Consider the following 14,557-nt stretch of genomic DNA (forward strand, 5'->3'; position numbering starts at 1 on the left):
ATACAGGTTAATACATGTTTGTGATGTAAATGCAGAGCTGTTCTCTGCAACATTAATGTGATCAAGTAGACAATTGAAGTGCTATACACGCCTTATTACACTACTTTTGAATTTGGAATGATCTAAATGACCTAAATGACCACTGTGGAAGATAAAGATTGTGGATATTGATTATCATGTTAGGCCTGGGCTTCAATCCTTAGCCCTGTGACTGCTGAGTGCAGTCACTCATAGCTACAGGAGTTATTTTGTCACCAGTTAAGCAAGTTCACACAGTTACTTCAGTAGGCATTGGTTTGTGTCAATTTTATTACCAGCTATGAAATACAACTAAATGCAACTAAATTCAATAACCATAGCCCCCTGGGGGTATTGGGCTGGAATAAACTTTAAGGTCATTCCTCACATTTGCATTGCGCATCCTTACTGCACATAATTTATGGTGTCATTAGCGTGCGCTTGTGCATGCGCATATTGAAAACATGATGGTTTTGCCTTGATATTGAGCTCTGTCAGTTGAAAAATGGCTCTAGCTCACCAACGAGCATGGGCACCCCAATTTTTTTTCCAGTCGTTGTAATCAACTAATCATAAGCTTTGCATGAGAAAAGACTCATCTAATTTCTATTGCTGAAAATTGAATAAATAAGAAAAATAGCAGATACACTGTGGTGTTTTCTATTTTGTAGTCGGTAACCACGTCAAGAAATTTGGTTCAAATTTTTAATCAAGGATTTAGCTTTCTGTCTGAATCAAACTGAAACGTTTATTTGTGTCCGACACAATGTATTGACTGTAGTTTAATGCGTGTTCTTATGAGTCTGGGCTCACAAAGATTTTACAATTACTGGGAATGCGTTTTTATAATAAGCATTAAATAATGCCAAAATGTGGCATTTTCAATGCCTCACTGCTCCTTAATGAGCATGGGCACCCCCTTTTTTATTTCAAAATTGAAGTTATCATATGACAAATATTCAGTGGACAAAGTTTGATCAAAAATCTATTGTCACTTTTATTTCAGAGGAATTACCTTAATTAGCCTTAGAATTAAGAGTAAGGGTTTGAGTGGGTCACTGTCTAAGAGGGCAATTTACATGCACTGATGTAAACAAGCCTGTACACATAAATAGGGTGAAACCTGTATTAAGTGGACCCCATATTAAGTGGACACCCTTCATTAAATGGACACCAGCTTGAGTCCCTAAATTTTCTTCCCACATTTAAGCCTGCGTTCAACAGACACCTCTGTTAAGCAAACACGGACACCAATGTTAAGCCATTTTGTGACACAAAACTGGCAATAAGCGGACACTTTAAGGGTTTTTACTTCTAAAAGCTCAGCTCAGACTCCTTTAACATTGTTCAACGATATCATTTTAAAGCTAAGTAGATTATTTCAGATTGAGGCATTGACTGACCGGACATTGTGCTATGAGCAGTCTTCTATCTTATACTGTGTTACACTGTGATACAAAAGGTTAATAATTAAATATCATTGTACAATATATTAGAACGTGTTTAGAGTGGACATCCTGTATTAATAAGTGGACCATAGTGAGTGTCCCAAGGGTGTCCGCTTACTACAGGTTTTACTGCACACAATGCCCATGTTAACTGGATATACCTTATGTGTAATTATTGACAAAGATGTTATTTTTACCCTTTTTACTTACTTTATATTGTGAAACGCATTTGAACATTACTTTATGGAATTTGCGCTATATAAATATATTGTATCATATTGTATCAAATTCTCCCTAAAGGGACTTTCATTTTGATTAGCACATCACTATTACTTCCAAGGAGTGCTCCTTTAAGTACAAGAGGATTTTGTGGAGAAATAATAAAGCTTGATCTTCCATAGTCCTTATGCACAACACTGAACACAGTATTAACTCAATAGTGCATACTGAATATGAGATTTAAGAGTTATAATAGATACAGTATACATATTGAGCTTCAATATTTTGGTTACAACTTGTTTCTTGATAATATAGAAGGGAGCTTAAGCAAACCATGACGACGACAGCAATGAGAATGTCACTAAACAAAAGGTTTAACGAGCAAAACAATAGCTGTGCATGTGCATTATAAATCTTTGTACATTTCTTTGCCGTCCTCTGCAAAACAACAACGTGAAGTGACCAAGTTCTGCATCGTCTACGGAATGTGGACGACAACAGCTAATTTTTCGTATTTCCATTTGGAAGTGAACGTTGTCGTTGCATATTTAGCTTAAGCACGTTTTAAGAGCCATTGGCATACCGAACAGATCTAGACAATCGCGAATTTCGCTTATAAAATAAATACATTTTTTACTAGGTGTCGTCCACTGCGTCGTCGTTGTCGTTGCTTAAGCTCCGTATTATACATGTAGGTACAGCTTAAGGCTGACAAAAGCAAAGCTAAATATGTATTTTCTGGCTCAATTTTACCCTTGGCACCATTTGGTGTATTCAATTGTTTTGATATATCAGATAGTATATTATAATGTATAATTATAAAACAAAGGAAAATACGAACTTGTACTAAGGGTTATACTGAACCGTAATGTGTACATTGAAGCTTTTTTGTCTTTCCTATAGTAAAAATTAATTGTCCAGACAATAACATACCAACAATTTTGAATGTTTTACAGTCATTTCAATGGAGAGATACCTGTGGACTCAGAGTACAGCTTTGGAGATGAGGTATCAATATAATTATCAGTAAAATGAGACTTGTAATTTGTGAATCCAAGACATTATTCTGTAGTCTCCTGCTACATGTATAGCATCTTGTCAGCAACTTTGTTTTCTATCACTGCACAATACTCAATTTGCTCAAGAATATTTGTTAATCTTTTCTCTTTATGTGTTCTTGTTTCTTGTACGTTTACATTAATTCTATTTGAAAAGAGTTCACTGGTTAATTACTTCTAGTGAGAGATGTGTATTTTATGCTCCAACCCAGCATGGTATGTTGATATAATTATAGAGAACAACATGGTTCATACTGATTTGATATTAATGCTTCAATTACTGCTTGTTTCTCATTGTGGGCCAAATCAGTGAGGTCCAGGTGTATATGGACGTGTATAATGTAATACTTGTCTGATAATGTTTTAATACTTTATGGAACTGTTTACCAATGTCACACTTTTCCAATTTTTTTTTTTTCATTCAAACAAGAAAGAAACTGCACCACTCCATCTATCATGCTAAATTTAGCAAATACGGTATGTGAAGTTTCATTAGAACCCGTTGCAAATTCATTAAACTATGGACCCCTAACTTATAAATGTATGCCAGGGGGAAAGCATATTTTGCTCCCAGGCATACATTTCTTTCTAAGTTTGGGGTCCCATATTTTTATGAGTTTGCAACAAATTCCTATCAAACTTCATAGATAAATACTAAATTCGGCATGATAAATAATTTGAACTATAGGGAAGGTGATTTTTTATTTATTTGAAAAATGCCAAAAATTGTTGATATTGCGTGACATCAGTAAAAATGTCCGTTGCTGCGTGTTTGTCAGTGTTGTCAAAAGTAATGTGGTGTGGTTATTATAAAGGTCAACACTTACAAACATGTACATTTATGGACTGATAATTACACGTACCTCTTGTTTTTCAGTATGGACCAAACCAGTATGGTCTGGTTGTATATGGAACTATAGGCCATACTCCTGAGCCAGCTGTGCAGTATGTCAAAGAAACACGCAATGCAAAACAGATACTGCAATTTCTAGATGAAGTCAAGTTAGTCTCATTGTACTGGGAATTTTATGTAATATATGACCTTAGAGTATAATTGACGAGGATTCTGACTAGTTACATTTGTATAATAATTTATTTACTATTATAATAAATTGTGTCTGACCTAAAAATAAATGAATAAATAATTACAAAAAAAGATTCTCTGTAAGGCTACCTTGTACATGTAGTTTAGATGCCTGATGGATGCAATGTCAAAAGGCAAATAACAGATTCCCTCTCTTGGGGATCTGGCTTTCCTTTTATGTCTTTTTTGTTTAGGTCTGATACAATAATATTGGTTTTTATCATGTGAGCTAAATCACTTTGTTTTCATTTCAGATTTGAGGGAGGAGGTTGCGAGGAGTGCAGTTTACTAGCTGAAGCTCTTAGTATTGCTTTGCAGGTTGGTGAAGTCGGCATCATTAAATGGCTGAATTTTTGTTTATGTGCAGGTCTAAATTAGCACAGTCATTTACGAAAGCCACCTGATTGAAACAAAGATAACTTTCTATATTTTTGAACCTTTTTTATCAGTGACAATTTTCAGTACAATAGTCATGATTGTACAAGTAGCTGTCAGGCAAGTTAATGCATGTTTTTTTTTTTTTTTTTTTTTTTTTTTCATGAATTTGAATCATTTCAATTATTTAGTAGGCCTGGTGACAAAATATCCTTATTTATGTGCAGTTCACAGAATAGAAATTGAGATTTCAATGTGTAAATAATAATCCCACTTATCCTAACAGATTTTCAGATCTAACAAATTTTGTAGAGGAGTGTCATTAACATGTGCATACATGTAGTCATAACAGTGCTGCACATCTGTTTATTTTAATACACAAGAGAACAAAAGCAAAATAAAGAGAATCCTATAAAATGAGACTTTTTGAGCGTCAAGAAAAATTAAAAAACTGTTAGGATAAAACTTACAGGTTAATCTTCTCTTGGATGTATTTCACATTATCTCTTACAGATCTTTGATGAAAGAACTCTTCAGAGGGGTCAAGGTTATAAGTAAGTTGGCTTCAGTTTTTGTGTGTTTTGATTTTTCTTGAAGGCTGGAAGTGAAAATTTATTATTTAGTGGCAACAAGTGGCTTGTCTTTTTGTACAAAGAAGTTAGCCCATATAAATATGTAGCTAGACTGCCTGGCTTAGCATGAAGCAAGTAGGAAGCTTTAGGGTGATCCCTCAGAAAAAAAGAATATTAATACAGTATTTGAAAAACTGTCATTATTTAAGAAATAGAAAACATGCACGGTGTTTCTACTGGGTTATAGAAACACCAGTGTAAGTTTGGGAGAACGGGAAATGCTGTGGGAACACGAGCCATAGGCGGGTGTTTCCACAGCTTTTTTGAGTTCTCCCAAACTTTCACGAGTGTTTCTATAACTCGATAGAAACACGGAGAACACGTTTACTATTTCTTTTAGAAAACACCACGAGAAAAAAAAGGACAACAACTTGTTAACTTTGATTATCAAAATGTAAATTCTCTTTGCTCGTGCCATCATTACATCAACAGCTCATGCTAGTTCTGTGTCTCTATCAAGTTATAGAAACACGATTTTTAACCAATCAGTGCGCGTATTTTCTTAGGACTGTTTACTAATTCAAATTATTCAAGCTCAGAAATGCAATATTTTGCAACAGTGATTCTTCAAAGTTAATGAGGAGTAAACTTAATGTTTGACTCTTTTCAGTCTATACTCAAGGGGAAACATCATTGAGAAAACGTGCTAAAAAAGGCCAGAGGAAACGTCTTTTGAAACTCTGCTACGCACAGTTTGTTGAACATCACTTGAATTAAAAAGATGTGTGATGTGTTTTACGTTATTTTTCTGCGGTACAAAATTTCTTTCAGACTGAAGCAAACCCAAAAATGATAATATTTTCCAAGGCCAAAAAAGTTAGAGCAAAAAAATAAATTTAATTTAATAAACCTATATAATGGTGATTAAGACAGATTATGGATTTGAATAACAAACTTGAAAAACAATTTCATTTTCAAGATGTTAATTATTTTTACAGTAATAATTCCTAATAATACATTATTTTAATGCTAGGGGCATTGTCCGTAAAAGCTGTATAGTTGTGTGCAACTCACCTCCATTTGGTTTGCCAAGCTATGGGTGTGCAGATGACTACTTTGGCAAAACTGTTGAGCAACTTGCTGAGGAAATGGGTCAAAAGGTGATCACACTGTAACTTGATTTCTGTACATGTTATTATAATATCAATTATGGGTGAATGCTCTGACAATGCCTATGTTATTAGGTCATTCCTCATGAGGGTAAAACTATTAAGATTATGGATACTGTAAACACCAGTGGATAAGCCGCAACTTTTTACTCAAAATGTTCGAAAAAATCAGGAATGCAGCTTATCTGCAAGAACATCTGGACAATCTGGCGTAAATTTGCAAAAAATAACAAATGGTCTGTATCCTGATCAAATGCCTGGCTACTAAGCTACGAAGGAAGGTACAAAAGCATTCTTGTTGTGGTATATGTAAAATTCTATTGAAAAACTGACAGGAATGAAAAATACCAGAGAAAGAAAAACATACATCAAAGTCCGTAGACATGTTCATACTATCACAGAGCTAAACTTATTGGTAAGGGTTTCAGTTTGAAGTATGGTCATTTTTCAATGCTAGTGAGTTTACACTGGTTTGTGTTCAATTAATCAACAAATGTACTTGTAAAGCATCTTTCTCGTTCAATTAATCAACAAATGTACTTGTAAAGCACCTTTTGACTTATTTTAATTTCTTTCCAAAACTTTTTTCCAAAATTGGACTTTCCAAACTCGGAGTGCGGCTTATTTGTGAGTGCAGCTAATGTGCCAGTGTTTATGGTTATATGATAATTATTAGTTGTATTATATCACATTTGTTTGCTCAGTAAGTATTTTGTGTATACTTGTACATGTACAACAGTTTTGAGTAAGGTAGCCTAACAGAAATATAAAAAAGATAATGCTTAAAGGTATTACAGGCAGTGGTACTTTACCATTAGATGATGTGAAGGAAGGAGAATCATGTGTACAGTCAGGTACATGTACAATGATGTATTCATGATTTATCGATCTTGCTGGACTATCCAGAACTTAAATGAACCAGCGATAAACTAACTCTACACAGTATGCCAGGTTTCGGTCTTGCTGCATCTTTTGTGGGACAACCTTTCTTGAAACAGTTCTATATAAACAGTCTGTATATGATATACCGGTACAGTGTATTGAATTCTTACATAACTGCAGTAGATGAGCTGTCATGGATTTATTGCAATTTTTATAAATTACAATGTGCACATAGTAATACATGTGACTGCATCCTGCATATCACAGCTGACAGTTATTTCTATGACCAACCTCTTGTTTTTGTGTTCTTTTTTATTCCAGAAAGGAATTCATCTCTCCATTATTGCACCCAGAAAAATTCCTGCACTTCAAAGAGCATTTGAAAGAGTAAGAATCTCCTAAGTTAGAATAATTGCTTGTCCATACTACATGTATACATGTAGCAAATGATGTTATTTACAAGAGTGAAAATGTCTAACTTATGCAATGCAGTAATTTGGCATGTACTCCTATGACGTTCGTAGAATAATATTAATCTATGATGTATAAATAACATCTACACATCTGTAGACATATAGTATTGTTACAATTATTGGAAAAACTACTTAGAACTAATAATAATTTTTATTACATTTTGCATGTAATTTGGGATTCTCCACTGAAAATGGTTACTGTTACAAATTAAAATAATGTATTTACTGTAGGCTAGTATCAGGTGGGAATTGTTGAAACCAAGTATTCTTCTGCTTGTTAAGTGTATACACTGCATATTATAATATGATTTGATTAAAGTTTGGGAAAATAATGTATAATAAATTGTATGTAGGTTGATCTTAAACTCATTAAGTTGTGTTTTTGACTGGTTTTTAGTCATTATGATTAACTTTTGATTTTATCATGTAAATGATTTTAAAATTAAGCTTTCTGTTTCCAGTCTTTAACAGTTGATGGTAAAAGTGTTTTGTCAAAAGATTACTCCAAGGATCCCAACCATTTAGTGTGCATACAGGGCCTGGATTTACCAGGTAAATACTCTTCATGTTACAATGTGTTTAGTTCATTATTCATTGCTCTTTTGCTAGTAAACGTACCTTACAACTAGAGACATCTGTCATACTGTCAACCTATTCCATTACATGTAGGCAACTTTTCCTCAAGAGTTTTGCTAGTGATGACATTCACAAGTATGGTTTCTTGCATCTAGTGTAACAGAATAACTGGTTAATAAACTAGCAGTAATCAAAGATTATGAGAGTGTATTTGACACCTTCATTGTAATTGCTTGAATGACTGACTTTCAACCTCCTGTCTGGTGCTTTCTTTTGCATGCGTAAATAGAGAGGCTGTGGCCAGTCTAACATAATGGCAAAGTCCAGTATTTTTCTGTGGATTTGATTTCCTTCTTTTATGGTTAGCAACTGGAGGTCCTTGTGATAAACTACTAACAATTATTTTGTTGATATGTTGCATACAGCTCACCGGTTTCCTTAGAGTCACAAGTTTAATAGACTAAAATATAAAATATTTACATTAATTTTGCCTTCAAACAATCGCTATGCTTAACATTTTCACCTTTTTACTGAGAAGCTAATTATGGCCTTATGTGCCACTTATTAGGCACCAAGAGGATTATCTCTCTATGTAGTTTTAGCTATTTAGTAAAACAATTTTCTAGACAGATTACAAATGTCTACTCAGTTGTAATAAATATAAGTGACAGGCATTATGTGCCAATTTTATTGAAAGTGCAATTTATTTACAAAAATAATGTAATTTAGGGCTTGAAAAAAACTTGAATAATGGCTTGCCCATAGACAAGCAACTCTCAGATTTCTCAAGTTACCTGCCTGGCAGGAAAGTCATTGTTACTTTTCCCAGATGACCAGACAGCATTTTTTTAGCCCTTTCAAACTTACACATATCGTTTAGATTTGTATAGAGAAGAGTTGCCTTAGAGGCAGAGAGCAGCTATAGTGCTCTATAATATCTACTAACAGTAACAGCATGGATTTTGGATCATTATTTTTTTAGATTTCAAATCAGTTACTCGTAACAGTGATTCACAAGCTGAAGTATCAAAGAATGGGGTACACATGAGTGATGCTAATGTGAAGCCTGTAGTGACACCTTCTCAGTTGACTGCCAGTGGAACATGTATGTGTGATGAAATAATATTTATTGATAGATGTACATGGCTAGATGTTGGTCTTACCAGGACTTTCTGTTCCATTTGCAAGCCTGCAAATAACAGTCGGTCATTGGACAATTGTCTGGTAAATTTGAGTTTTTGACAGGTAAAAGCTTAGCCTGGTCGGACACTCTGACCGGGCATTTCTGCTAAAATGAAAAATATTTTAACTGGAAATTTGTGGCCGAATATGGGACAAGTTATTTTGTTATACTGCCACACAATACTACGCAAAAAAGCTTTGTTATTGGTTTTGTTTTTATTCTAATTCTAAGAATTTTATCTCGCGCATTGCGTCTTCTCAAATGTCATAATTATGTCGAATTGTAAACACATCACATCAGTGCCACTATCCCTACATGTTAACTTATGCATTTCGCGGTGGCGTTGTGAAAGATCATGAAGCCCCATTTAGTCTGAATTACGTTCATCTGAAAAACTACTAAAAACTGAGGTCTTATGTAATTACTCGTTGTTTGTTGCTACCAAGTGTTGTGGAACTAATTTTCAGTCGTAATATATTGACTCGATTATAATAGTATGGAAATTGAATACATGGCCCAAATACTCACGTTTCGTTTACTAGTGTCTGAATACAATTGCTTTCAAAAACTTTAAAACCACTAAAACGTAACCTTTTTCTAGTCCGTATGATCAAAAATCAGTTTGATTTTCAACTCTTATAGTTTTTTTTACGTCTGTCAGTGTGGTTGAAATACAGTTTCCGTACCACAGAAATGTTTTTGTGAAAAGCGTGAATGTACAGATTAGTCACGCTTTATAGTCACGACCACCTCCAATTCCACATTTTAAATGATTATGCAATTTTTTTATTCAATTGACCTCAAAAACATCCAGAGGAAACTTGCTTTCAGAAAAAGTTGAAGAATTCATTTCAGCCAATTTTCAAGTCTCTGAATGTCCACGCAGGAGATTGTTTCACTGCTTTTCCCGTTTTCCTTAGACGTCTTGGGAAACTTGTTACGTTGGAAACGCTTGTGTGACTAGGGGTATAGACGTTTGTAAATTTGTCAATTTTCAACAGGTAAAATAATACCAGAAGTAATGTAAAGGTCCCCTTGCTGGTGCTAGTAGCGATTTTACACTCAGTTGACTTATAAGCTTTTCGAATTTACAACCAATATTTTGGCGAAGAGTCTATACTAAAATACCAAAATGTCTCAAATGTCTCTTTTTAATCTCAAACGACAAACAATTTTTTTTGTCTGACCAGACTGGCTTTTTGTCAGGTCAAAACTGGTCCTTGTCCTGACAAATGACCTGCCTATAGACAAAAATTATTTGCAGGTTTGCATTTGATTTTTTTACCCAGAATTTCAGGGATTTTAGGTTGTGGTGCACATTTTGGAAATTCAGATTTTCTGGAGTGCTCATGTATGTAATTTACATTCATTTCATTTTCCTATAAGTAAAAGAAAGTCCAGAGAAACCAGTAAAGAAACAAAAGACCGGACCTCGCCAACCTTCATTGACTGAAACCAAACTACTTCAGCTGGCAGATAGTAACATACCGTTAAATATTGGACCAACACCAAATATCCCAATTTCACAGGTTCAGGTACTGTATATGTTCAACCTTATAACGTGGAACAGACTGCAAGCAATAATCTAAATACCACAGAAGAGTCACTGAGCTACATACACATGTACACATATATTATTTTGTCAGTGTTCTTTTACAAATAAGTGACATGTTTTGGTAGTACCGGTTTCTCCTTCATTGAATATAAAGCAAAACAAAAAACAAAAAAACCTACATCTATATGTATACTCCTCTGGATCAGATGCTGATCTACAATCAGTAACTCAAGATAACTACCATCCCAGTCTGCTTGAGCAGAGATCTAGCTACAGTTGTAGTGGCCAGCACCTGATTAATTTCACCACTTAAAGAGAGCTTATCACCAACTGCAGTTTTTCTGGAGGTCATTGAAGACTTGGATAATAATTCCTAAGCTTTACAGGCCAGAAAAGCTTTCTTACAGTCAAACCAACTGAAGCATACCCCTCAAGATTACATTAATGAATTGATTATTTGAATGTTGAACCCACTAGTCGTTTCAAGAATGCAATAATGAATTGATTATTGGAAATTGAACCCACTAGTTGTTCCAAGAATACGGCTAAAAGGTTTAATGTTCCAAAAAAATCAATTTAATATTGATTTTTGAAACAACTAGTGAGTTCAATATTCAAATAATCAATTCATTATTGCATTCTTGAAACAATTAGCGGGTTCAATGTTCAAATAATCAATCATTAATGTAATCTTGAGGGGTACACTTTACTTGGTTTTTACTTTTACTGTAATAGTTTTCTCTTAGCTACATATCTGTTTTGTTTGCAGTTTAATTTGTACTTACACTGTAGGTCTCGGGAAAGAAACTTTACAAACTGGATGTTCAACAGCAGAGCAATGGGTAGGGTTATCAACCCAGAATCCAGTGTACTATCACAGGTGTTACAGTTTTACAGCAGTCAACTTATTTAACCTATATTTTGACCATATCGGCTCATTCCTGGGAGTAAGCAGCTACAAGAAATGACCAAAATTTAGCAAAATTGCAGCTGTGGTGAAGCTCTTTTGATTGTTAGTTTTCACACTTTTATTTTGCTCTTAGTTGATGGTAAACTCAACTTCAGCAACACCAGCCACAAGTTTAAACAATGCATCAGCAGCACAGCAAAAAGCTAAAGAGATTTTAAGTCAAGCACTAAGGCAAGCCAACTGTAAGTAAATTCAATTTTGTCACCACTATGAACACCTCTACCTTTATAAACATCACTTACATGTACTGCTACAGACACCTCTGTCATTAGGGATCTTTGCAGAGACTTTCTTCTTTTATTGTGGGATTGATAATGCTTGTGATCTGAGCAAGTGGCCTTAACAAACGCACAGCAGTGTACAATTTCTACTTGGTAAAAATGATAGAAACCTGGTGATTTCCATTCCTGAATATTGACACTCCTGTTATCTTCAAGCTTTCTTCCTATTGGGTGCTGTGCATCCCTCTTTTTAGGGACAACCTGACCATTAGGGACATCTCCATCATTAAGATCAATTCTTTTTGAATGTGTGATTAGAGCAGTTTTTGGTACTCTGCAGAAAGAAGATAATTTGGAAATAAGACTGGTGAATTGCATACATTACTGTCACACAGTTAGTTTTATTTAGCCATTGAAATGAAATTGTTTACAATTACATTTTAAAAACAATTGCTGCTAATCTCACAACCTGATTGGCTAATTTGCCATCATCCATAACAGGGCTCGAAATTAACTTTTTCGTTCGGGAGCCAGCTGGCGACTAACAGAAAAATTTTGGTCACCAGATCATAAATTTTGGTCGCCAACTTATTTTATATATAACTTACACAAGAACGCGATACGTTACTTTGCATGCAAGAAAAGTCACAATTGAAGAGCGAAAACAATAACTGATGAAGGATTCAAAGTTTGGATTAACCTTTTGGCTGAATCCTCATTCCCCGCACGTAAAAACTCACGTAATTCCTTCAACTGATTGGTATCTGTGATCATTTTCGCGGCAAATGAAAAGCACATGGTGTCGAAGTGCGCCTGCGATCCCAGTTTCGGAAGAAGCCGCTGAAACAATAGGCGCGTGGTGAACGCAGAATCGACGTGTCGAAATACATTCAATTTTTTCGATTATCTTGTAATATTCAGACATTATTTTACTGGGGACGGAAAGGTGAGTTGTATACTAGCTACCATATCCGATTGATTTCCTAATATAAAGATTTAAAAACAAAAGTTGTGTCATGGTTTTCTTTAGTTATCGGGCAAAACATGAGTCGTCAGCTGGCGACCAGTTCTGAAAATTTAGTCACCATTGCTCAATTTTTGGTCGCATTGGCGACCAGTGAGTCGCAATTTCAAGCCCTGCATAAGAGTCCAGGCCACGCTGCTCACATCAGTGCATCGCACGATGCCTTTTTCAGCTCGCACTCTGAAGAAAAAAAAAACAATTTCTTGGATGTTGATTGTGGTAAAAAAGAAATCGAAATGTGGTGTAGCGTGGTCTGTACTGTTATTGACAACAATACACATTATCACAGTGGTCAAACTTATTTTGTTGTTGTTGTGGACTCACTCAGCTGCGCATCGAGAGTCCACAACATTTTGACCACTGTGATGACGTGTATCATTGTCGATAAGGGTACAGACCACGCTAAACCACATTTCCATTTGTTAAGTAGACAGGAATACAACTCCTAACAGTGTGCAGCCTCAGCCCAGTCCAATGCAGGATGCAGTCACTGGTGCATCAGTAAACTGGACACAGCCTACCAACCAACAACCAAGGGTAGGTCCTACTCCAGGAGGTGTACCGGCTGCAAGCTCAGAAAATCCACAAGTAGCTCAGAGAGCCCTAGCCTGGACAGGTCATTTGGAATGGCAAGATACTGTAAGTACTGCACTATTAAGTGTGATTAAAAACTGGGTGTTTCTGTACTTATTTTCAAGTACTGTAACCACTGAAAGAGCATTTTCCTGCAATATTATCCTTTATGCCAGTGGAATTTTTGCAGTGTTGCATGTACTTACTGAGTTTCACAACTGCATCGCTAAATGAAGGTTGGGTGCCTGAGACATCTAGGAGCTTCCACTATAGGCAGCCAGCTCCTAGATGAAGACTGCTCCCATGACTGGCAAATCTTGGAAACCTAGCAATGAGTCCCCACACGGAAGGGGAGACAGACACCTGTCACACTGAATTAACTGTAAAAAGAGGGAGAGAAAGGAGAGGGAATGCTTGAAAACATGCTCCCATGCAAAACAATGCTCACCGTAAATGCTATCGCTGTGAAGGCTGCCAACACATCTAAGTCGAAGAGCACATGGAATCCTAGTGTATGCACATATCAAAACACCGCTGAAAACTACGGGAATGCAGGCACTCTTTGTTGTTAACTCCAATAAATTGCATTTAATGGCATGTCTTATTTGTGGTTGCTGACATACATGTACAGCTGAGGGAGTGGGGGGGGGGGGGGGGAGCTTGGTTGCCTAGTGGTTAGCAGGCTGGTCTCCTGATCAAGTTGTTTGGAGCCTTTGGAGGGTTCATTGTGTGTTGCACTTGGGCAGGGAACTTTAGTCCACTCTGACTCTCACAGTTCTCTTTCCACCCAAGTGTATAATTGGGTAGCAGCAAATTTAATGCTGGGGGTAACCCTGCGATGGACTAGCATCCCATCCAGGGGGGAGTAGAAATACTCCTAGTCGCTTCATGCTACAGAAACTGGGATGAGCTCTGATGGTAAACAAGTTTGGTCTGTAGCGCTAATTGATATCCACCTGCTCAATGGAAGCAACTGCAATTAATTAGTAAGAATAAAGTAGAGGCAATGCTTGTCATAACATGGTGACAGTAACGTACATTGTACTCTTTTGCCATCAGCTTCGGGACCCTAATGGCCCTCAGCAGAGAATAACACGTTCTTTGGCTTGCCATGCATCTGTTGTTTCAGGAGATACTCTGTAAGTATTCTGCAGGGT

General features: G+C 35.9%; 2 protein-coding genes across 4 annotated transcripts in view; both read left to right on the forward strand.

Moving 5' to 3' along the window:
- LOC145489400 (uncharacterized) overlaps positions 1-14,557 on the forward strand; it is a 128,060-nt gene that overhangs the window by 58,997 nt on the left and 54,506 nt on the right. The gene's annotated exons all lie outside the window — the stretch shown is intronic.
- The window catches only part of LOC145489393 (mediator of RNA polymerase II transcription subunit 25-like), a 28,947-nt gene that overhangs the window by 1,213 nt on the left and 13,177 nt on the right, over positions 1-14,557 (forward strand). For all 3 annotated transcript variants that reach the window (XM_081468357.1, XM_081468356.1, XM_081468358.1), the window contains exons 2-13: positions 2,642-2,693; positions 3,621-3,745; positions 4,082-4,145; positions 4,716-4,756; positions 5,808-5,934; positions 7,147-7,212; positions 7,760-7,850; positions 8,857-8,979; positions 10,444-10,592; positions 11,656-11,764; positions 13,258-13,466; positions 14,460-14,539. In XM_081468357.1, coding sequence (XP_081324483.1) covers positions 2,642-2,693; positions 3,621-3,745; positions 4,082-4,145; positions 4,716-4,756; positions 5,808-5,934; positions 7,147-7,212; positions 7,760-7,850; positions 8,857-8,979; positions 10,444-10,592; positions 11,656-11,764; positions 13,258-13,466; positions 14,460-14,539 — 1,236 coding nt within the window. The remainder of the gene's footprint in view (positions 1-2,641; positions 2,694-3,620; positions 3,746-4,081; positions 4,146-4,715; positions 4,757-5,807; positions 5,935-7,146; positions 7,213-7,759; positions 7,851-8,856; positions 8,980-10,443; positions 10,593-11,655; positions 11,765-13,257; positions 13,467-14,459; positions 14,540-14,557) is intronic.

Source organism: Orbicella franksi, chromosome 6 (genome assembly GCF_964199315.1).
Source record: "Orbicella franksi chromosome 6, jaOrbFran1.1, whole genome shotgun sequence".
Taxonomy (NCBI): domain Eukaryota; kingdom Metazoa; phylum Cnidaria; class Anthozoa; order Scleractinia; family Merulinidae; genus Orbicella; species Orbicella franksi.